Source organism: Saccopteryx bilineata, chromosome 1 (assembly GCF_036850765.1).
Source record: "Saccopteryx bilineata isolate mSacBil1 chromosome 1, mSacBil1_pri_phased_curated, whole genome shotgun sequence".
NCBI classification, from domain to species: domain Eukaryota; kingdom Metazoa; phylum Chordata; class Mammalia; order Chiroptera; family Emballonuridae; genus Saccopteryx; species Saccopteryx bilineata.
In genome coordinates, this window is record NC_089490.1 from 12,685,989 (window position 1) to 12,710,480 (window position 24,492).

Genomic DNA, 24,492 nt, shown 5'->3' on the forward strand with positions numbered 1-24,492 from the left:
TACATTTCTGAGACCAGAAGATGGATGGCTGACTGACTGAATGAATGAATGTCAAGCTTTGCCAACAAGGTTTCCGCAGATGGAGGGCATGATGAAAACGTTTGAACGGCTTCTCCTAGGATAGAAGTGTCCTCAAAAGCACCTCCCTCCACGGACACACTGTGCTCCATCCAGGGCAGACAGAAAACCAAGCTGAAGTTGTCTCTGCAGCTCTCCTCAGGGAGAAAACAAAATCAGCCGTACCACCCCTTTTGTGACCACGGCCCTCTATTGACATGAGGGTGTGCTGTGTGCATTAGCGGGTATTTATTTACTCGATGTTCAGTCTGGGGTCAGAGCTCCTAGTCTGGCCACTTGCTAGTGAGTGATCGTTGGCCTGAGCCTGGTTTCTCCTCTTCACGGGGAGTAAGAGAAGCCTAGCTCCTCTTGCGTGGACTGTGAATTGGGGGCACCCCCCCCAGGAGCCTGCAGGTGCCAGGCATGCTCTAGAGCTTGATCCGGGTGATGGTAACGCCGGTGTGCATCAGGCGGAACCCCTAAGCTCTGTGTTCTCTGCCGTGTGTAACGTGTACACCAGTAAGAGAGAAGCGACAGAACTCACTTCTGAAGGGTGTCATGAGAAGGGAATGGACAGAACATCAAATATGTCTGACGGGTAGCAAACACCAACGACGGCTCAGTGGGAACGTGGGCATGCGCGGGCACGTGCTGTGTGAAACTACGCGACCCTCAGTGTGGCCGTGGCCGGGGGTGAACGGCGGTGAGTGGGCACTGGTGTTGAGTGGTGCACGGAGCTGCACGTGTATGTTAAGCACATGCGTGTGAATGTGCGCGCTTGAGTGAAGGCTCCTCTGCGTGCTCTACACAGGACAGAGGCTGAATGCCGAGCACACGGCACCGGGAGCCGCGGTGCTCCTCATACCGGGTGGGGTGAGGTGGGGCTGGCGGCATGGGGCCTGGGAGGCGGAAGGGGCCGCAGACCCCACTAACTAACTGCTCCCAGTGCCCTGTCCCTTCCCACAGTTGTCATATCTCAGAGATGCAAATTCCTCTGTGATTCATGCAAATGAGACCGCAGAGCCAAGGCTGCCTCCCCTGCGGCCCAACCACCTCCAGGATGACTGAGCTCCGTGGAACCCCCAGCCTGGCTTGGGTCTGAGCCAGCTGGAGTCTGTCCCCATTCCCAACCAGATTCCGTCTCTTCCCCGGGGGCCCTTGGCTCTCCTGCCGGCTCAGGGTCCGGGAGAGAGCCCAGGCCGGAGCGGCCGCACTGGCTGCGGGACTCGGGGAGGCTGGGTTCTCCCTGGCTGAGCTCTGTGGCCCTGTTCTCGTTTGAGGACGTTCCGAATGGTTAGTCCCCTGCACTGGAGAGAGGCCTGGTTCGCCCAGACCCTCCTGCACGGCACATCGACCGTGGGCCCCGCTTACAGGACCCTAAGCTTACCCAATTCCCCACGGACGCTCACCGTTCCCCTACCGAGGTCGTCTCCCCGACAGGGACATGTGTCTTCATCAGCTCAGGTTGACCCATGTGTGTGTGGGGGAGGTGGCCCAGCAGGGACCCAACACATACATAACTTGCCCTCCTGATCTGTCTTGATGACAACTGCCCCCAGACCACCAGCTTTGTGGGCACCCCCGACCCCAAGCCTGCACCCCATGGCTCCTGGTTAAAGTGTGCCCAGGACACTGGGACATGTGGGGAGGCCAGCGAAGGACACGGCCTGACAGCAAGAGCCGGGGACGTTCCGAGGAGCCCGCCACAACCAGCAGAGGCAGTGAGAACGTCGCCTCCCTGAGGCCTGGCCTCCAGCCCTGGCCCTGGCCCTGGCACTGTGGCGGGCACTGGCGGAAGCAAACGTGTCAGCCCCGGTGCCTCGCCCTCGGAAGTGGTAAACCACAGTGGCCGAACCAGTTCCCGGGCACAGGTGTCTGGGCTGTCACTCTCCACCTCGGGCACACCTGTGACACTCCCCCCTTCGCCCCCCTTCTCCAGGAGCCCCTGCCACCGTCTGGGGTCTGAGCTGGGCTGACCCATGTCCATCCCCAGAAACCAGGCCAGCCCAGCTGAGGACACACAGTCCTTCCTCACCCAGCAAGCGTGCACCGAGAGCCCCCTGGGCAGCTGCTGAGCACAGCCCCCCCCCTCAGAGCCCCTCCCAGAGGCAGTTAGGGTCTCTTAGACTCTCTTCCAGCGTGGTCCTTCCCTGCATCTCAACTCCCGCCCCAGTCCAAGAAATATCCGCAAGACAAGACTCCACTGGAAATAAAGGCTTGGTACAGGGAGATACTCCTGTGCAGGCTACAGATTCCTTTAGACGCGGCCTTCCAAAAGTCCAGTATTCCAGTCCCCTCTTCTCGGGAGCCCGGAGCTCCCGCATCTGGCAGGTTACAAAAGTATAAAAACGATCATCACGTAACGGACACTTACCGTGGGCCAGGTATACGACGCCCAACTCGATGACAAGTTTTACTTCTCATGAGACTGTCCTCATTGAGATGAGGACAGAGGTCCCGAGTGTTTCATAAACACTCAGTGGGCCAACAGCAGAGCCTAGATTCAATCCCACGCTTGTCTTTGTGGGGTGGAAGGCAGAGGCACAGGGCCCCGGCGAGCAGGGGTCTGGAGAACCTGTGTCGAGCCTTCTCAGAAGCCCAGGGCCATGTGATGCCCTCTGCTGGCCTTGGGCCCACCCTGCACCCACTGAGGCAGCCACACTCCCAAGCACCAGAGCGACTAAGGCTGTCTGCACATTCTCGCTCCCACCCAGATTGGCTGAGTGGCTCAGGGCTTCCATACCCCGAGAACCCTGAGAAGGCATTCCTCACAGCTCAGCCACAATCCCTGCCTTTGCTGTGCGTGCGTGCAGGTAACTTGGAGCAGCAGTGACAGCCCAGCCTTCCAGGGATCTTGGATGTCTTGGTGGTTGACCAGACCTGGTGCCCCCCTCCTTCCAGTTCCCTCCCTTTCCCACAGTCCAGGGCCCTGGGCTGTCCTTGGGAGGACAGACCACAGGAGCTAAGCTATGACCTGCTAGGGCCCTGGCCTTACTCCTCCATGCCCTGGCACCTGGCTTTCAGATGGGGGGCCTGGCCTGGCCAGTACCTGGCCCCTGTCCACTCCATTCCCAGCTACAGGAATGAACAGCAGGGAGAGGCTTGGGACACCACAGTCTAGGGCAGGGGTCCCCAAACTACAGCCCGCGGGCCACATGCGGCTCCCTGAGGCCATTTATCCGGCCCCTGCCGCACTCCAGAAGGGGCACCTCTTTCATTGGTGGTCAGTGAGAGGAGCATAGTTCCCATTGAAATACTGGTTAGTTTGTTCATTTAAATTTACTTGTTCTTTATTTTAAATATTGTATTTGTTCCCGTCTTGTTTTTTTACTTTAAAATATGTGCAGTGTGCATAGGGATTTATTCATAGTTTTTTTTATAGTCCGGCCCTCCAATGGTCTGAGGGACAGTGAACTGGCCCCCTGTGTAAAAAGTTTAGGGACCCCTAGTCTAGAGATAGGACAGGAGAGAGGTCAACTGCAGCCATTGGAGCTCTGAGTCTGAGAAGGGATCTTCTTGAGGCTGGGCACCCAGCAGACTTTAAAGGAATGTGACAGATGAGCTGAAACCCACACTCTTCTTTGACGACCTCATCCAGCCCTGAGACTTTGAATGCCAGCCCAGGCTGATGACTCCCACCTGGCGTGTCCCCTGCTGAACAGCAGACTGTCTGCCCAGCACTGCTCATGGCTGCCCGACAGGCATCTCACAGGCAGGAGGTCCCAGCCCCGTTCCCACTGCCACGCCCACTCCTCACGTGGTCATCTTAGGTGACAGCAGCCACCCAGCTACTAAGCAGGGTCTAGCTGCTCAGATCCCAGCCTCAGGAGTCACCTCTCCCCACACGCACTCTCCCTGTGCCCTGACCAGGTAAGAGCTTTGGTCTCTTTGTGTGTGTGTGTGTGTGTTTGTATTTTTCCGAAGTGAGAAGTGGGGAGGCAGGCAGACTCCCGTATGCGCCCGACCAGGATCCACCTGGCATGTCCACCAGGGGGCGATGCTCTGCCCATCTGGGGCGTTGCTCCGCTGCAACAAAAGCCATTCTAGCGCCTGAGGCAGAGGCCATGGAGCCATCTCCAGTGCCCGGGCCAACTTTGCTCCAATGGAGCCTTGGCTGCAGGAAGGGAAGAGAGAGACAGAGAGGAAGGAGAGGGGGAAGGGTAGAGCAGATGAACACTTCTCCTGTGTGCCCTGGCCAGGAATCGAACCCAGGACTTCCACATGCTGGGCCGACGCTCTACCACAGCCAACCAGCCAGGGCAAGAGCTTTGGTCTCATTTGGTTGCTGCCATTATCTCCCGACTCTGGGAGTGCCCAGCACATGATGGTCGACAGTGGGTGGGTCAACTGCCAGGGGCCCAGGGCAGCGCCATTCTCCCAGGGTGGGCCGCGCAGAACCGGGATGCCAAGTCCCCCTGCCTCTTCCCTCCAGGTGCAGACAGGGGCTGCTCTCCCATTGGGGCCCCGGGCACCCCAACCTCTCCCCTTTCCACAGGCCAAGTGTCCCCTGCACAGCTTGCCCTTCTTTGGGGCTCAGCCGAAGGGCCTCTCCCTCAGAGGGGCTCCCCAGCACCCCCACCCCCTGGACCGAGTTTGGGCTGCTAACTGCACGCTCCCCGGGACCCGCCCCTCTGCTTCGCTGAAGTCACGACGCTGAGGAGTTCACTTGTTCACAGGCTGAGCACCAGGCTGGCTGGCCTTGGAAGGCCTCCTCTGGATGACTGTGAGGATTAAACGAGGTAGTTCCCATAAATAGTTTAATAGGCATTGGTCACTAACAGCCCATATTACCATAATTACAGTGGGCACTGAACTGTTGACAGAGAAGCAGCTTACTAGAAATAATGCATAAGCCACAAACCACAGCCCTGGATATGGCCAGGAGAAGGCCAGGGCTCCCCTCTGAACGTCACTGATCTGGATGCCTCCAGCTTCCTCAGATTCTGGGCCTGGCTCGGCCTCATGGAGTGGGAGCCGGGCGCTGGCCGCCCCCCCAGCCCACCCCCTCTGTCCTGGCAGACCGAGGCCCGGCCACAGCGGTTCCCCTAGGAGCTTGTTAGAAATGCAGAACACTGCCCTCTCCCCCAAGACCTACTCAGTTCAGGTTTGTATTTTCACCCCGACATGCTGGAGAAGCACTGCCCCAGATCAGTGTCTCAGAATCAAGCCAAACACGCTGCTCAGAAAAGACATGGTTCTAAACCACTGCATTTGACAGAGGGGTCCCCTGAACCCCGCCCATCAAGTCACGCTAGCCAATCGGAAGTCTGCTCTCTGGGGGACCCTGGCCCCCAAACTCACTCACTCTCCCCATCTCAAAGCATCCTCGCCTGCTCCCTGTTCTGCCCCCATTTTGAAATAAAGAGCAGCCACGAGTGCATTCAGACCGGGATACACACCAGATGGTGTGTCCGGAAGGGTGGCCGGGTCACAGCACCGCACATGGTTGAGGGAGGCGCCTTCCAGAGAACAGGGTGGGAGACACCGAGGTACAACCTGAGCTGGGGCGGGGAGGCAGCAGGAGGACCTGTTTGCTTTGCCAGCAGGGTGGGGCCCAGACCACTGCCACAGCCTCCCCCGGCCCTCACCCCTAGCCACAAGCTCAGCCCAGAGCCCCCTCCCTGTCACCTAGGCCCTGTGGGAATGGCTTGTGCCAGAAGCTACCATCCAACCTGCACCCCTTCTCCCAGGGCCTGGTGACTTCTTGACAGGTTACAGCCCCAAAGACAAACAGATTCTGCCAAGCAAAGAACTGTCCAGCGGCAGGGGTGTTGGGAGAAGGCCTGGGACTGGGTCTGAGCTGCCAGAAGACCCAGGTGACAGGGTGAGGGCCCCTCTCCTGCAAAGAACAAACAGCGTAAACACCTGGAAGGAAGCAGGATGTAGGTGCAGGCTCACCACAGGGTCTCCGGGCGGTCTCCCAGCTTCCTCCCCTGGGCTGTGTATCAGGCCAGGCAGAGAAACAGGAGTTTTTTTTTTTTTTTTTTTTTGTATTTTTCTGAAGCTGGAAACGGGGAGAGACAGTCAGACAGACTGCCGCATGTGCCCGACCAGGATTCACCCGGCACGCCCACCAGGGGCGACGCTCTGCCCACCAGGGGGCGATGCTCTGCCCCTCCGGGGCGTCGCTCTGTTGCGACCAGAGCCACTCTAGCGCCTGGGGCAGAGGCCAAGGAGCCATCCCCAGCGCCCGGGCCATCTTTGCTCCAGTGGAGCCTTGGCTGTGGGAGGGGAAGAGAGAGACAGAGAGGAAGGAGAGGGGGAGGGGTAGAGAAGCAGATGGGCGCTTCTCCTGTGTGCCCTGGCCGGGAATCGAACCCGGGACTTCTGCGCACCAGGCCGATGCTCTACCACTGAGCCAACCGGCCAGGGCCAAAACAGGAGTCTTGTATTCAAGCCCTTAGAGCAGGGGTCAATTCTTCTATAGTGCCGCCATTTCTCTGTACAACCTGTGGCCCCAGGTCTTCTCACTGGGCTGCCTACAGAGCAATGGCCAGGGAACGTATGTGAGGCAGGCTCCAAGGAGAGTGGTCCCTAGCAGGCTTGCAGGGCTCCGGGCCAGTCTGCAGTTACCTAATCCACAATGCACCAGGAGAGCCTGCAGCACCCGGGAACCGGAGCCCACCACCACGGGAAACACGAAAGGGAAGGTGCATTCCCTCTCCTAGATCTAGGGTGCTGGGGCCCTGGTGGGACTGGCAGGACTCCCCCGAACCCAGCCTTGTCTGCTCTCCCAGCAGGAAAGATGTCCACGACGCTCTGCGCTCTTCTGTGCTTGGTGCTCAAGTCGCCCAGAAGCCGGACAGAGCACTGATCAGCAGACCCGTGGGCAGGCCACTGGGGGCCTAGGAGCCAGGAAGGGCAGACCCAGTTATAACCCCAGGACTGACTTCCCAAACAGACAATAGACCTCAGGGTCTCAGTTTCCCCACTTGCAACAACAGGAAGAGACCCAGAAACCAAAATGCACACATCACAGAGCCACCGTGGAGCTACGCAGATGCACAGGGCTCAGGGACAATAAAACTCACTGGCACACGAGAAAATAGTTTTTTTGTGTGTTAATTTAATCATACAAATATTCATTTACACAGTAAGGAAAAGCCTCCTCATCCATGTCTCCTCCCAGGCACCGGAGGCCCACCACAAACGCCCACTCGCTCACCACGCACCACGCTTGGGGGAGGGCACACGCCCTCCAGCACTCACTCAGGAAATGAAGGAGGGGCCAGGCGGGCATGCGGGGCTCAGCTTGCTTTTCTGAGCCCTGGCACCCCCAGCACCCTCTCCCGCTGGGGCTCAGATTGAATTTGGGGAGGTGGTTCTTGTCACACCCATTCCCACCTTGGCACCCTCAGACCACACCAACTGTCTGCTTAGGCTCTTTCTAGGTTAGATGTGCCTTTGAAGGGCTTCAGGCGACAGCCGGTCTTTATGGAGAGAGAGAAGGCTGTTTCTTACAGAAATATGCCCCAAATTCAACTGTCCCTGTGACAAAAAGAAAAAGGCATGCACGCGTGCACACACATCCACACACACCGCACTCTGTGCACACAGGCCCTTCCCAAGCCTGAGCCCCTCTGCTTCCCACACTGGACTCGGGCCCCCGGACAGTGCCTGCCTCACCCTATGGGCACGACACTGGTGGTGGGCCCACAGGCAGCCGCTGTTTGGTGGAGAGCAGCAGAGGTCAACAGGGCGGAGAGGGTAGCCTCTGCCAGCGCCCCAGCAGGGAGGGGCTCCAGGACTGCTCAGCACTCAGACCAGGGACAGGAGGCAGACTGCAGGGCGCTGCAGTGCCCGGCCCTCCTCCACGGCCTGTGCTCTTTCTGGCCTCTGCAAGGGTGTGTGCAGAAATGGTTTGCTCTTGGGTGGGAAGCAGCGTGCGTGGGGCGGCTACCTCGCCGGGCCAGGCTGCCCACAGCACGAGCAGCAGGATGCCTCTCCCGGGGGCAGCGAAGGGGCCCCTTGTGGGGGCAGATGAAGAAGCCAGGAAGCCAGGGGAGGGAAAGCCGCACGATCCTGTCAGGGCAGCTGGAGACTGGCTGGTGTGAAGGCTATCCCACGAGGAGCGTGCTGGGCACGGGTGGGCTCCAGCGTGGCGGGGTCCCAGGAGGTTGGCACCAACAGTAGCGGTGGTCTCAGCCCAACAGGGCGCTCAGCCAGAAAGCCAGCGCGAGCCCCTGGCTCAGTGCTCCGCTCAGGAATGGGGCCCTCTCCATGTGCACAGAAAGCGGGCGCTCTGTGGGGCCCTAGGCCGGCCCCAGACTAGCCGCGCTGCCTTGCTCAGCAGGCTGGCTCCACTCTTCCCCAGGGCTTCTCCAGTGGACCAAAATATATTCATTTTTTGGGAGGTGAGGAGGCAAAAGGATAATTTCATACAAGCTTATCTCCCACAATCAAGCTTTTAAAAAAGTCTCAGAAGAGGACGAGGAGGAACAAATTACACACGGTTTCGGAACTCGCACACCCAGACAGAGACAGACAGGCAGGCAGACCCTCACCCATACCCAGGCTATATGACCCCTTGCAGCCGCTCATCAATCACCTGGTCTCTCTCCTTGACTCACGCCCGGGGGGGGTTGGGGTGTGGAGAGAGGGAACCGCACCCTAGATCCTAGACCCATGTCCACAGCTATCAAACCATCTGACACTCGAGGAAAGGAGGGGGTGAGAAGAGAAGAGGGACTTTGCATATTCTTGTATCTTTGGCAGACAGCTGTTCTAGCCTGGCTCCAGCTTCCCACGGAGATGTCCACATCTCAGCCTGCTCGGGACCCACGGAATGCCGGGGGGCCACCTGCCCAAGTAAGCAGGCAGCCAATGAGCCTCTGCTCGGGCTGCCAGTAACCAGGCATCCTGTTTGGGACGGGGGTCCTCTCGTTTCCATCCAAGTGTGGTCTCCAAGATCACACAGTCGGCAACTGTGGCCCTTCCCCACGGCAAATCCCCAGCCGTGGCCGTATGTTCACACACCTCTGAACAGCTCAGCCTCCACTCACAGGCTGTGGGGACACAAGGGACAACCGAGAGGAACGCAGGGAAGGGCGCTGTGTGACAACAGAGAAGCAAGGGAGTCAGCGTCACCCTCGCCGGGAGCTGCACGCACACCGTGTGGGTGAAAAGTCCAAAAAAGCAGGAAGCGTGGTGGCATTCCTGCCGGAGGAACACGGAGGAAAAGCGATCTGAACTGTTACCGGTGTGTGCTGGACACTCTCAGCCTCAGAAATGCCCGCAGCCCCCGAGACCTGTCCCCCAGGCTCCCTCTGCTGGCCACAGGGCAGTTTGGTCCTCAGAGAGGCTCTGCCAGTCACAAGCCACAGGGTGGACGGGGACAAATGTCCAGGTGTCAACAGAAGATTAACGAGAAAAGAGGGAGGAAAAGGGCCACAGCTCACTGGATGACGCCGCGAGACTCCCGGGCCACGTGGCGCGGCGAGTCCTCCCGCAGCACTGCCCGTGGACGGAGTCCCCGAACACGCCACGCCAGCTCTGAGCCGGACTCGCTCCAGAGCAAGCAGCTACTCTACAGTGTGTTATCCCTCATCTAAAAGAGTAGAAGTGGGGAAAGAGGAAAAACAATTAATATGTGCTCAAAACTACCACCTGTCAGTAGGCAAAATAATTTTTGTTTAAAAAGATGGCTTTTTTCCCCCATTTTTAAACTCTTCCCCCTCCCCGAGCGACCTAGGCTTGGTAGACAGACCCTGACAGACACACGCAAGGCGGCTGCACGGGCTTCCTCGCGGCAGCCTCCCCCACGCCAGCGACTCAGCACTCACACATGCACACTGAGTTTACTCAAAACTAGTCTGTTCTCTTCTTCCTCTTCTTCTGGGATGGACGGTCACAGCCGGAGGTCCGTGCGGTGTGGTCTGCAATTCAGAGGAACCCCTCGCCCGCCCCCCACCAAAGTCAGACCGTCTGTCTCTTGTTAACTGTTCTTCTTGCTGACACCCGTCTAGGACTGGCCGAAGGGGTAAGGCCCGTGGAGCCCCTGGAAGAGAGTGGACACAGTCAGTGATGGCAGACACAGCAGGTACAATCTGACAACCAAAATCACGTAAAAGATTCCACGGGTCCCAGTGAGCCACAAGGAAGCTCAAAGACACACACACAAGGCATGGGGGTTGTCCTTGCCGTGTAAAACCCCACAGGCCAAGTACCAGCGCGTTTCAGGTTGCTAAGTGTTCTCCATCACAGCATCCAAACAGAGGTAGGCTGGGGGAGAGACTCTCATCTCTCAGTGTCTAGATCAATTGGTGCCAACTCTCAGCTGCCTACGTCAGTCACAAAGCCACCTCTCCTTCCTGACCATGCCTCAGCCTCTCGGGTAAAGATCCCCTCTCTGCACCCTGACTTCCACAATGCAGGCAGGCACTGCTGGCTGACGACGCTTCTATCGACCACAAAAACGCTGCAGCCTGAGTGCTGCCTGCTGGGCACCTGGATTCGGGCACCAGGAGCTGCATTCTCTAATCCTGTCCCAGCGGCCAGACGAGGCTTTGTACACCCACGTGACGAGTGCCCATGTCACTGCAGAGACTAAGAGACTTGTTCAATGTTGAATGGTAAAAGGCAGAGCCAAGGTTCAAGGTCAAGTGTGAGCTTCGTTTCCCCCATAACACCTCTCCCTGAGCCACCGGGTGATAAGGGTTACTCCAAACTGGAAGGCATGTTTTTATCGCAGCCGGCTGGATGAAAAAGTATCACAGTCTTCCTCTTCCCTTCAGTTAAGATGTGCTAACAGCAAAAGCAGCTGCATGAACTTGGCTCAGGATGACCTGTGCCTCACTCCACTTGGAAAGACCTGGTCAATGCCAAGACCAAGAGGGCAAAGGTACCGGTGACCAACCTCACAAGGGTACCATTCCCCAAAATGGCCTGCCCTGGACAAAAGGAACCAGATGGGAGCAGAGAGCAGACACCTCAGCCGTAACCACAACAAATACCCAGAGGGGCTTCCTGATCTGACAGCTACACTGAGAACCCTGAATCTCTGCCCGATGGGGGTGGCGCAGTGGGTCAAGTGTCGACCCGGAATGCTGAGGTCACCAGCTCTGAGCGTGGGCTCACCAGCATGGGGTCACTGGCATGAGCAGGGGCATCATCCACACGGTTCCAAAGCTCGCCAGCTGGAGCCGAAAAGCTGCTGGCATGAACAAGGGCACACTGGCCCACCCAGGTCAAGGCATGCGTGAGGAGCACTCAACGTACAACTATAGTGAAAGCAACGACGAGTTGATGCTTCTCAACCTCTCTCCTTCTTATCTCTCTCTTTCTCTCTCTCTGTCTCTCTCACTCTTTAAAAAAAAAAAAATCCTGAATCTAGGCACATGAGTGTAGGAGGCACAAGAATGACTGAGATGCCCTGGCCGGTTTGCTCAGTGGACAAAGCATCAGCCTGCCGTGCGGCGTCCCATGTTCAATTCCCGGTTGGGGCACACATGAGAAGCGACCGTCTGCTTCTCCCCCTCCCTACCTCTCTCCTTCTTTCTCTCTCCCAGCCAGTGGCTTGATTGGTTTGAGCATAGGCCCTAAGCACTGAGGATAGCTCAGACAGTCTGAGTGTTGGCCCAGACAGGGTTGCCAGGTGGATCCCGGTCGGGGCACATGCGGGACTCTGTCTCACTATCTCCTCTCCTCTCACTTAAAAAAAAAAAAAAAAAAAAGAAAGAAAGAAAGAATGACTGGGATGACATTTTCCATTAGCTTAATGGAATGTGGCCAGTCAAAATTTGCCTTAAAAAAAAAAACACTTTCTTTGAAAAGAAATAAAAATGCTTAGTCGCAGGGTTGCCCGTGACTAGAGTCCCTTCTCAGCATGACTGTTTGCGGCCCCCTCCCCAGCACGTCGCTTGGCCAGTCGTAGGCTCCCACTAAGAATGCGCCAAATTAATGACTGAGAGAGAACAGGTATTTCTCACTACTGCCTGGAGTATCAAGTAAGTCACGGGAACATTAGCCCTTCCAAAACCAAGTTTTCAAAGAGCTGCTGAGGCCTGGGGACACAAGAGTCCGGGTCACACCATCCCCGTGGTGACAGCTTCCCAGGTCCCAGGAGAGGCTGGGCTCTGTGGAGCGGTTAGCTGGCCGGCAAGGGCCCCCATTTCCCCTGCGGTGGGACGCAGGTCATGTAGACAGGAGAGGAGACCTGGGCTCTGCCCTTGACTGCACCAGCATGACTTTGAGTAAGGTCCCTTCCCCTCAGAGGATCTCAGTTTCCTTCCTAAATCTTTCCAGATTTAAGATTCTAGGAATTGACACACAATGCCTTGGCTCAGGAGGCTGAAAAACAGTATTCCAAGGAAAAAAATACCCTCTGCTCAGGCTTAGGCCAGAAGTCAAAGCTGCCAAAAGTAGGGAACATGGGATTCAGTTGCCATATATTTCCAGTGTAAAGCATTGAAACTGCTTTTGTCCCCCACCCCCTGCTCTGAATAAAGACACAAAGGACCAGCTAGAGAGCTGCTTGGTGGCATCATAGCCGAAGGTGCATTTGGCCGGGCAGGCCAACACCGCCGGAACATCAACAGGTGCCTGGTCCTCACTGCTCTGCACCTGAACTTGTTCGAATACTTGCAAAGAGCCCTGAGTCAAGAGCTCCGAATTCAGAAAGGTCTGTAACCTGATCAAGGGCAGAGCTAGTAAGCAGAGCAGTGGTATTTAAAATGCCAAAATGCCACACGTCTTGCCAGTCTCTAAGACAATCATGCCCCCACCAGGCTGGCTAAGGCTGAGACCAGCTCAGTAGCCACGGCACCTACCCACTGAACCAAGCGGCCAGGGTAGCAAAGGGCTCTCGGACTCCGCTTTGCAGGACCTGATCAGAGGGTCACATGCACCACAGGCGGCAAGGAAAGAAGCTTAACAGAAGCTATTCTCAGTATCCCCTGGAACACTCACCCACCCGGACAGCCCAAGGAGAGCAAGCAGGGCTCAGATTCCCGGGAGACTTCAACCACACACTGCTCAGTGGTCTCTGCACAGGGGGAAAGGCACAGAGGACAGAAAAACAAACAGCATTACTTTTCTATGCAGTATTTCCCTCTTCGCCCTATATTTAACTACTTTCCAGACCAAAGCTCCACACTTCACCCAGGCCTTTAAAAGCAAGCACTGGCCTCAAGACTGTCTGAAATGCTTGGAGAAGGGAGTTTATGGATTTGATAAGGAGCTGCTGTACATTCCGATCTTATAGATACGTAAAATGGGTCCTATGCTGTTGGCCGAGAGAGGACTAAAAACGGGCATTTTCAGATTTCTGCTTGAGTGGCCCAGACCCTAAAGCCTTCGGTGTGGTACTGAACCAGCTTGGATCAGCTGGTTATCACTGGTCCTCTGTTTCCTGGCTGAGGCTCCGCACCCTTTAGAAAGAAAAGTGCTCACTAATCCCCTCTTGCCCAGAGAGGGGCACACAGGAGCTGTGGATGTCTACCTGGCACAGAAAGGCAGCCCGAGAACACCCTCTATTCTCCTTCCCCCTCAAATGAGTTACCATCACTTCTGGAAAGAGCGAGAAAGCCCCTTCTACTGGAAAGCCACTGTACCACCAGACCCGCACGCAGGAGTACAGGTGTGACCAGTGGGTCACGGAACAGAGGCAGTGCGACCCCAGTGGCAGAGGGAAAGCCGGACGGAGAGTCCAGAACAGCTTGTCCGGGCGTCCGTGGCAGGGGGCGAGGCAGGAAGAGCCCTTCCTAAAGGGGGGTGGAGGGTCTTCTCAACGGGAGGCACGTCTGCACTTCAGCTTCCCCTGGAGTGCCAAGACCCGGTGTAACAGGTTCTGGTGGCTAATGTCCCCAACCCCAGCCCAAAAGTAGGGTTTGGCAATACAGACAATGCTCGCTGTCTTCTGGGGCCTAGAAACTCTACTTTTATCTGCAGGAAAAGCAAATGTCACATATTTTAACTGACCTGCACCACTGACGTCTCTCCTGAAACAGCTGCACTTCTAATAAGGACAACAGAGCAAGGGCTAGATCATCAGACGGCACCACAGAGCCCTGAACTAAACTCTTGACTCAACCAAAAACAGGCCGTCAGCACGAAGACAGAACTCAGTGAGTCTGACACGAAGGGCCGACCTCTCTCCGGGAGGGACCACTTCTCAGCACAGACGTAGCACGCGCAGCAAGGCGGGACTTAGCCATTTGTTTCAGTGGGAACTTCGGCCTTCTTTCCCTTGGAAGGTTAGAGACAGCTGGTTCACCAGTGCAGGGAGTCCACAGTTCATTTTCCTTCGGTTCCCTTCCGAGTCTCACAGACAACGGACAGACCCAGGTCACACCCTCGTAAAAGGGCACGAATGATCAGACCCAGGGAAGAAGTCCTGGATCGCCCTCCAGCTTTGAAGGCTAACTCCTCAGCATCTACCCAGCTTACACACAGGGGCCCTGTTTTCTAAAGCTACGTGGGAGCAGCCTCATGTTTGTTAGAGGATAAGAAAGTGTTTTCGGTGATGGAGAGACAGCCCTTATATGTACAGGGGTTGAGGTGTTGCCTGTTTGGCTCAACTTCCCTTAAACCTTCCCTGAACGGCAGCCCTCACCTATGAGCCCTGGGACCTGACCTCCACCTGGCTGCAGGGCAGGCCACCCTGGGGAAGCCCAGACGCGCCGTCCTCCCCAGCGAGGACACAGAGGCCTCCCTGCTCCGTGGCACCTGCGAGACCTTGGCCCCGAGCAGGGTGAAAGATGGCAGGGGTCTGGACTGCCCTCTCACGATGAAGTGACAGCTGAAAACTACAATTTGGCTAATTTTCTAAACTATTTTAATATTTAAAAGAGACCACTTACAGACACAGAAGAAAAGCTCAGTCCGTTCATCACAATCCCCTGAAAGACGAGGGAAGAGCCAGTACCTCCGATCCTGTTCTCAAAGCAAACCAACCCTCTGGTGTCTGTCACCGCGGCTCACAGCTGCCCACGCGGATCAGCAGGGTCACACTCCCAGCAGCAACCTGGGTATCACTGCTCTTATGTGAGTGTGCACTGCAGTACCTTCAAGTTTCCCCTAAAATTTTTCAGAAATCAAAATAACTTTTCCAAAAAGGAGTACTAAAAAACTGTCACAGAGGCCCTGGCTGGTTGGCTCAGCGGTAGAGCGTCGGCCTGGCGTGCGGGGGACCCAGGTTTGATTCCCGGCCAGGGCACATAGGAGAAGCGTCCATTTGCTTCTCCACCCACCCCCCTTCCTCTCTGTCTTTCTCTTCCCCTCCCGCAGCCGAGGCTCCAATGGAGCAAAAGATGGCCCGGGCGCTGGGGATGGCTCCTTGGCCTCTGTCCCAGGCACTAGAGTGGCTCTGGTCGCTGCAGAACGACACCCCGGAGGGGCAGAGCATCACCCCCCTGGTGGGTGTGCCGGGTGGATCCCGTTCGGGCGCATGCGGGAGTCTGTCTCTCCCCATTTCCAGCTTCAGAAAAATACAAACAAAAAAAAAACAAAAAAAAAAAACTGTCAGAGGGAAAACACGACTGTACATTAAGTACTAAAAAACAAGGAAACTACTTCTATTTCAGCTAGAAATGTTTTCAAGTTATTCATCCATTTTCAACAGTAGGAAGTACAGTGCCATCAAAGAGCATGCTGCCCTTTTATGAGGGTGTGACCTGGGCCTGTCCGCTGCCTGTGAGACTTGGAAGGGAACCGAAGGAAAATGAACCGTGGACTCCCTGCACTGGTGAGCCAGCTGTCTCTAACCTCCAGGGGAAAGAAGGCCACGGAAACACGAGTATCTCGCAAAGGCCTTTTGGGTCGCTCTTTTTCTCTATTAAAATTTATTTGAAGAAAGAGCCACAATTTCCACATGCCTGTCTTTATTTTGCTTTTACCTGTGCTGTGATTTAAAGAAAAGAAGTTCACACAGGTTAACACAAAGACAGGAGCACGTCGTAGGGCTGTGAAGTAACCACTCTGAGAACCCCTGGAGCCCTCCTCCTCCTCCTCCTCCTCCTCCTAGCGCTTCCTGGGCCAGCCCTGCCCGCCTAGTGCTCCCCCCACATCACTTCTGTGCACTGAACACAAACAGAGGAACACAGGGCCCGGTACAAAGCTCTAGCCCAGTCCTATACTGCAGACACAGTGTGATCAGGCCCTGCTCAGGGCATGCGGGGGGGGGCGGCAAGGGCCAGAGACTGACCAAGCTTGATCACACTCATTAGTGTCTCACTAATTAGAAATAAAATCACATCTGCACTGGAGTCAGGGGCAGGGCAATGGGGACTCTCAGAAATACTCAAACCAGGACCCTTCCCCTGATGGCAGCCAAGAGCCCGAGGAGGCCTCTGTGGGACCGTGGTGCCACGTCAACATGATGGAACTTCTGCAGATGCTCTAACCTTGGTGTTTAGTCACTTCCATGTGACAGTCCTCAAAACATCCAAAGAAAAGAAACCCACTTTTATGCATGAGGGCTGATCGTGGGGCAGCTCAGTTCACAGCCTTCTGGTTGTGCCACAACTGTGCTTGAAATGCCCAATTCGGTTAAAAGCATGCTGAATCAATTTTTAAAAAGCCCTATAGAGCTATTTTCTATACTTACTCTGTAACAGTTTCCTGTTGCTCTTAGCTAACTTAACAGCCCTGCTGGGGCCTTCTCATCTCTATCCATCTGTTCTCCCTCTCCACCCGCCCCAACCCTTCACCATGTATGTACTCCCACTCTCCCTCCTTCATCCCCTCCCCAGCTTCCCATCCATCCAAGCTCCTCCTGGCCAAGGGCAACTCCTACAGCCTTCACCTACTCCCTGACCAATCAAGAAAGTGACCATGAAAAGTAACACTCAAACAGAATGGGAATGAGAACACATTTAAAGTGCTACAGGGAGGAGGAGGAGACGGCTGAGTCTGACTTCCTCTTTCAGTCCAGGCTTCAGAAAAGGCCATTTCTAAGCACAGCCCCATAGGCTCTAGAATCCCTGCGGATGTTGGCAGACAGCGCTCTCATGGCCACGTCCTCCACTAGAGGAGACTCCTTAAAAGGAAGAAAGAACTGGCAAGAGTGTCACTGGGGAGGCCACCCAAAAGGAGAGACGCATCTCCAAGGTCCTAGCATGTGGCCCTGGCACTGCCCGGGGGGAGTCTTGCTGCTATGGCTGGGGGCGGGAGAGGCTGCCGGTCCCCCTTCCTCCCGGAATCTCCATCTGGTCAGCTAGCAGTTCCCACGCACCACTCCTCCCCGCCTCCCTTACAATGACTTCACAGCATCACCCCCACTCCCCACGTGGCCTGCTGACTGAGGAGGAGGTTTTTTCTCTCTGTAGTCCCACCCACCCATATTTGATTTCAGAGTGCCACTCCCTGCTCAAAAGCAGTGCTGGCACTGCTTCCTTTCCCGTTAAAAGTAAGCTCTCTTTGCTTGGCTTTCAAAGATCTTCCTCCAAAATTCGCCCCACCCTCTCTAAGCACATCTCACTCACCCCATGGGGCTGGCCAGTGTCCCGTGAACACACCTTGCCTGCGGTTGCCTTTGGGCCTTCCCGAATGTGGTTCCTCTTCCTTCCAACTCAGCCTCAATCTGTCACCCATTAAGGTATCCTTTTTCTGGGTACCCCAAACCTCACTACCTTTTCCTGCTTCCAAACTCCTATGACCACTTAAAAGTGAACTGGGACTCAATATACGCTATCTTCACTGGCTCGCTCTCACACTTTCCTCCGAGCTAGGCATGTCTTTGTAGTTAGAAAGTAAATTCTTCGAAGAAAAGGATTAGCACAGACTGAGCATCTAGGAGGATTCACTAACTGACTAATAATATCAAAATTACTCTTGTCTAAAGCAAACAGTTTTAACTGGCCCTTGAGTGGCGAGATCACAACAAAAAGCCCTGGACGTCTTCCTCTGCAAGTGGGCACCCATGACCCTGAAAAGGGCCGCTTCCAGCTGAGCTCTCAGGAAGCCCGCATTTCGCCCTGAGGTACAACAGCTCGGAACCTCCCATGCTGCACCTGGTCCTGCCAAGAATACAGTTACAGCAGACTTAGCTGAGAACAAATCATTTGAAACCTGAGCATCTAGACCAGGAGACAAATTCTCACACTTGTGAATTACACTTACCTCTTTGAACCCTGTAATTTCACTAATCCTACTTGAGAACTTTCATCAGAAATTAAAATGCTAAAATCAGCATATAGGAAAGAGATTGTATCCTTACAACCAAAATAAAACATTCTAGCAACCTTGGGAAACACCATGTCTGCCCCAGCTCTGAGACCGCCCGGCATCAGGTCGGTCTAAAACAATGCTCAAAGCCTCAGAACAAATCCGAGGGAGCTAGCAGCTCTGAAGCCACTGAGGTACAACAGGGAGAGTGCCTGGAGATAACTTTTATTAGCAGTCAGAGAGTAAATGTTACAAACAACAGAAGACATTCTCTAAGGCTCAGAGTTCGCTTAATTTATATTTTAAATGCACACACGACCCATGCCAATTCAAACACTGGCAAGGCTGGCAGGACTTGACTGGCTCCTCTGGGTTTTCAGAAAAGATTCATTAAAATATCATTAAACCAGAACCTCCTGGAAAACCCTATCAGTACAGAATGTGCTGATCTGCCAGCGACTTGGGGAGGGGCGCCCAGGCTCCTGGGCTGCTCTGCACGGCCGCCTCCTCGGCCACCACGCCTCCTGGAGCTCCTGAAGATGAACAGGGAGATCTCGACAACCTGACACCTAGTGTATAAATTACCTTCAGAGAACAGCCAGCAGACTTTGCCTCTGCCAGCAAACCTCATCCCAGTGTGCTCCAGAATAACATTAGGCTCAACTGAGTCCTTGGGTTCCAGCCCATGACCCACCTCCAACGTGCTGTGTGAATGTGAGCAAGTCACACACCTTCCTGATTAGTTTGTCAAATGAAGAGTGCAACTACAGAACTCTCAGAGTGTTATGAATTAAGACTAAGAATAGCCTGACCAGGCGGTGGCGCAGTGGATAGAGCGTCAGACTGGGATGCGGAAGACCCAGGTTCGAGACCCCGAGGTCGGCGGCTTGAGCGCGGGCTCATCTGGTTTGAGCAAAGCTCACCAGCTTGGACCCAAGATTGCTGGCTCCAGCAAGGGGTTACTTGGTCTGTTGAAGGCCCGCGGTCAAGGCACATATGAGAAAGCAATCAATGAACAACTAAGGTGTTGCAGCATGCAATGAAAGGCTGATGATTGATGCTTCTCATCTCTCTCTGTCCCTGTCTATCCCTCTCTCTGTAAAAAAAAAAAAAAAAAAAAAAAAAGAGACAGGGAAAATAAAAATACATGTTAACCATATTTAAAAAAAAAAAAAAAGATAAGAATAAATGCAGTAAAGGTGCGCTGAATAACATGAAGTGGTTTGTTTCCACATAAGACAGCTGGTCCTTGGACCTCTTCTCTCCTTATACCAGGGGTTCGCTGGTAGGGTGATTCCCCTCCCTCCCCACCAGCCCGCCCCATGCCCAAGGGACATTTGGCAATGTCTGAAGACAAATCAGTAAACTTGGAGTTGGGGAGAAACTATTGCCATCTAGTGGGTCAAGGCCAGGAAGCCAGGAATGTTGCTAAACATCTTGCATTGCACAGACACCATTTATCTGGCCTGAAATGTCAATAGTGCTAGTCCACTGGCTGAGCAACCCTGCTCTCCTCTCCTCACTTAGTCGGCTGCAGCCATTCTCTCCGTGTTAGACACCAGCCATACAACGTGACTCACAAAGTTAGATCTCCGTCCAGATCTTTCTCCTAAACTCTATATCCAACTTGGATATACAACGGCCCACTTGACACCTCCATTTGGATATTTAGGGAAATCTTCCATGTGTCCAAAATGGACTCCTAATCACTCCCCACCTCTACCACAGACTTTCCTTCTCCAATGACGGCAATTCCAAAACCTCTGGTGTCATCCTTTACTCTCTCTTACATCCCCTTTCCAACCTACCAGGAAATCCTATTGGCGTTACCTACAGACTAGATCCAGACCCAGACGTTCTCCTACTTCCTCTGCCTCTGCTCTGGTCCAAACCACTCCCTCTCTTCCTGAATAACTGCGCTAACTTCTCCACTGGTCCTCTGCTTCCGTCCTGGCCCTGTGCTCTCTGCACAAGAGCCAGACTGCTCCCTTCACAACACTAGACAGAATACATTACCCTTCCGCTCAAAACCCATTCACGGTTCCTCTGTCCCTCAAATGAGAGCCCAAAGCTTTGCAAGGGCCCACAAAGCCCTCCAATGACCCGATTCCCATCCTCTGACTCCATCTCCCTCTACTCTACTCCTCGCTCATTCTGTTCCTTGAATCAACCAGGTACACATCCACTTCAGGGCCTGTGCTGGCATCCCTTTGTCTGAAACAGTCTTTCTGAAGAAAGCCTTTGAAGAAACACAACCTGAAGACATATGTAGGTGCTGCCGTCACAAGTGAGTTAATGAACATTTCAATGTCAACACTGAAACTCAAGTAAGTGACTAGGCAGGGTCTAGGGAATCTTTTCCCTTTTTGGAGGCTAGAAAGAAAGGCTGGTTTCCATAGCTTCCCTGGTACTTGTGGGGGCAGGGAGGCTGGTAGTAGAGAAGTCACATAATATTTGGTCAGTAGTGGCTTGCAACTTATTTAAAATACAGCAGTATACTATAGAAAGCATGCTCTCTGTAGGCCCAAGTGTTAGCTCAGCTGATAAAAATGGACACTTCCACACTATTCATAGTTGGGGAGCGAGAGAGTGCACTGTTGAGACAGCCCCGGGAGTCAAAAACAACTGCTTCTGTTCATGTCCTGGTTCCACCGCTTTCTAGCTACAGGACCTGGAGCAAGTCATGGAAGCTGTGTGCTCCAAGTCTCAGCAACTGTACAGCAGGGACGATAACAGTCCGTGTGTCATGGGACCGCTGTGTGGGCTAAGTGAAGTAAGGCGCCGCCAACACCCAGCCTGCTGCCTCTGGGGAACAGCACGGGGGGGAGGCAGGGACGTGACTGGTGTTTTCCTAATAAGCTTTGTAGAACTACTTGGCTAAACTATGTACACTGACAATTTTAACACTAAAAATTAAGTTTGAAAAGTCCTCAGCACAGTGCCTAGCACACAGCCAAGTGTCCAGTAGATGGTAGTTTATAGCTCTGATCACCATATTCCCAGTGGCCTGTGCTTGGGATTAGCATGCTTTCTTGCTACCTGCCCTTTGTCAGAAGAGAAGCCAAGCTGGATAAAATATCAAGTGACATAAGTTTCCTTCCCGCTTCTCCTTCAGCCACCTTGAGCCCTCTGAGTAGTGAGTTTTTTGTTAACCCTTTGAGTGAGGACATACACGAACATTTGTGCTACTCAAAGGGTTGAGCCTTCAGGGTCTGCAGCTTTGAGCAGACTCAAGTTTTATGACAGCGGGAGGGAGGCCTGCTGCCCTCTACCCCTCACATAACTATCAGCCCATCTAAGCCCACCAACCACTTGGCCCTCTGGTCAGGTTCAGTGTCCTCTGAATTCTGCGAATGATGAGCCAAGTTTCAGGAAGTCACCCTAAACCTACCTCTTATTATGTTAAAATGATTGGCTACTTCAAAGTAGGTAATAAGATTCACAAACCATTAATTATATCCTTAAGCCCAAAAGCTAAAGACCTGCTTTTTCCAAACCTTCCCCTCTAGTAACCTCTACCATGACATACATACATACATACATTTATACAATACATCCCTAGGATTTATCTATCTTATAACTGGAAGTATGTCTTTTTTTTTAAAGATTGTATTTATTGATTTTAGAGAGAAAGAAAGGCAGAGGGGAGGGAGGAGTGGGAAGTATCAACTGCAGTTGCTTCAGTTGCTTTTCATATAGGCCTTGACCAGGCAAGTCCAGGGTCTCGAACCGGCGACCTCAGCATTCCAGGTTGATGCTTTATCCACTGCGCCACACAGGTCAGGAACTATAATTTTTAATTTATTTTTAAAATATTTTGTTTATTGATTTTAGAGAGAGGGGCTGGCAAGAAGCATCAACTCATAGTTGCTTCACGTTGGTTGTTCACTGCTTGCTTGTCCTACGTGCCTTGACCAGGGCACGCCCATGGTTTCAACACAGCGACCTCAGCATTCCAGGTCAGCACTTGGTCCCCTGCGTCACCACAGGCCGGGCTCCACTGTGACTTTTAAACCCTCACCCTGAACATAGGGAAAAGGACTTTCCCTAAGCCTTAGTCAACACAGATAAGCAGCAGCTTAGAAGTCAGCTGATTTCTGATGTAATACAAACAGACTGACTCCTCTGGCTTCAGATCCAGAATGCACTGCAGAGCAGCTGTCAGAGAGAAGGAGAGGGCAGAGGAGGAGGTGGGGATGAGGACAGGCAGGGCAGACGGCACCCAGCTCTGGCGGACGCTGCGGGAGCGTGACTCTCCCCACAGGTAATAACAAGTTTCTCTTTCTGAACCAGCACTCGGCAGAAAGGGGCTCTGGCTGTTATCTAGTTTAAAGGAAGAGTATATGATGTATATTCCAGCTCCAAGCATTTTTTTAAAAGTAAGAACAAACACTGACCCTGGCTGGTTAGTCAGGTAAGGTATCATCCTGAAACTCCAAGGTTGCAGGTTCGATACCTGGTCAAGGCACACACAGAAAGTGACCAATGAGTGCACAACTAAGTGGAACAACAAATCCGATGAGCACACAACTATGTGCAACAACAAATGAATGTGTTCCTCTCTTCCTCTCCCCCCTTCTCTCTAAATGAACCAATCAATAAATAATTTTTTAAAATAAGGGCTATAATCCAAGTCACAAAGTAAGTTGGGGGTTCCTTTCAGTTTCACCAGGGTAAATTATTACTCTTAAAGGAAGGAAGTGAAGCATTTGGCCCCTTGTTCCTGCCAGCCACACTCTTATTCTCAGCTGTCCTGAGTGAGATCATTTGGTTGGTGTCATGTTCTTCTCTATACGGCCTTCTTACTTCTTAATTCAGAGATTTTAAAAAGTTACTGGCAAGTAAGTCTGAGCTGTGGTGGCACAGTGCATAAAGCACCAACTTGGAATGCTGAGGTTGCCGGTTCAAAACCCTGGGATTGCCCAGTAAAGGCACATATGGGAGCTGATACTTCCTGCTCCTCCCCCTTCTCCTCTTTCTCCTCTCTCTAAATTCAATAAATAATTTTTTTTTTTAAATCACTGGCAAAAAATAAAAATAAAAATCACTGGCAAATAAGAAAAAGAAGTATTTAACAACTTTGACAGGGTTTATTTTCTCCTACTCCACCTCCAGAAACTGTTTTTCTCACCACTTTTCCACTGCCCAAACAGAAGCCATCCTGGCCTCCAGGGACAAGTCCGAAAACTGGAGCTCATGGCAAGACTAGCCCTGAGTCAACAGAGTGGCCGCCTATCCTCCTGTGACTGTTTGTCCTCTGAGATTCTCGAGCTAATCACATAAAAAAGGGCTCTTTACAGCTGCACCGCCCCTTCACCAATACTTATCTGACTGTTCACCTGGGACAGGTCAGCCACAGCCGAGCTGACAATGAGGCCAGCCAGTTTCTAACAAAAGCGAGGAGTCAGATTTACGAATCTCTGGAACAGGTCCACGTAAACTTCACTTTTCTGACTCCCTCTGACAGCTCTCACACAGGGAGGGCCAGGCCCTCTGGGCTGTGGGACGGAGCGAGGGCTGGGGTTCCCATCCAGAGCTTGCCCCCAGGCACGGAGCACTGAGTCCAGAGAGCTAATGGTATTCAGGGACAGCTGGGGAAGGGCCCCCGGGTGTCCAGTTCCTGGCACTGACACATGTGCCATTATGTTGACACATCGACCCAGCCCTCACAGAGCAGGTGCGTGAAGCAACCTTTTCATTTCAGCCTACCGACCTTAGCAAGTTCAACTGCAACTACGGAGGCGGCAGGAAACTACCTGCCCACTAAAACTGTGCTCAGTGGGCTTCCGAGAGCATCGTGTTCCTTCCCAGCCTTCATGGCAGGCAGGAAATTTCTTCAGAGTAATCAACTCAACTGCCAACTCGGTGATCCCTGACCACCAGCAGGGCACCTGGAACTCCTCCTACCCATCCAGTCAAGATGGCACCTGGGGTGAACCAAAAGCACTTGCCCCAACTCCAGAGTCCAGGGGTCTCTTTCCTCCTTTCTACTCATTCATAAATAGAAGGGCACTCTTTATTATAAACACCACGTGGTTTGTGCACCCTGACAGTTATAAAATAGCTTTTATTTTTATCAATCAGGAAAAGAGGTCACAACTTTAAAGACAAAAAAACAGGGGAACTCTTCAAAAAGAGGACGCCAAAGGCAGCCTTTATTTTACATCTCAGTGCCACCTGTCGCCTGTTTCTCTCCTTCCCTGATGGTGACTGACACTCAGTTCACGCTTCCGCTCAGCACAGCCTCCAGCCCAACAGCAGCATCTGGGGAAAGCCCGGGTTCCCCTACCTGAAATCATTTCAGTCATGTGGCAGCTGGGTGAGAGTCCCAGC

General features: G+C 53.6%; 1 protein-coding gene across 1 annotated transcript in view; it reads right to left on the reverse strand.

Moving 5' to 3' along the window:
- Positions 1-9,878: 9,878 nt before the first annotated feature.
- Positions 9,879-24,492, reverse strand: part of ILRUN (inflammation and lipid regulator with UBA-like and NBR1-like domains) — an 89,662-nt gene continuing 75,048 nt past the window's right edge. Inside the window, exon 5 of the mRNA XM_066280469.1 lies at positions 9,879-10,054. Within this exon, the coding sequence (XP_066136566.1) occupies positions 10,019-10,054 (36 nt within the window). The 3' untranslated portion in view covers positions 9,879-10,018. The remainder of the gene's footprint in view (positions 10,055-24,492) is intronic.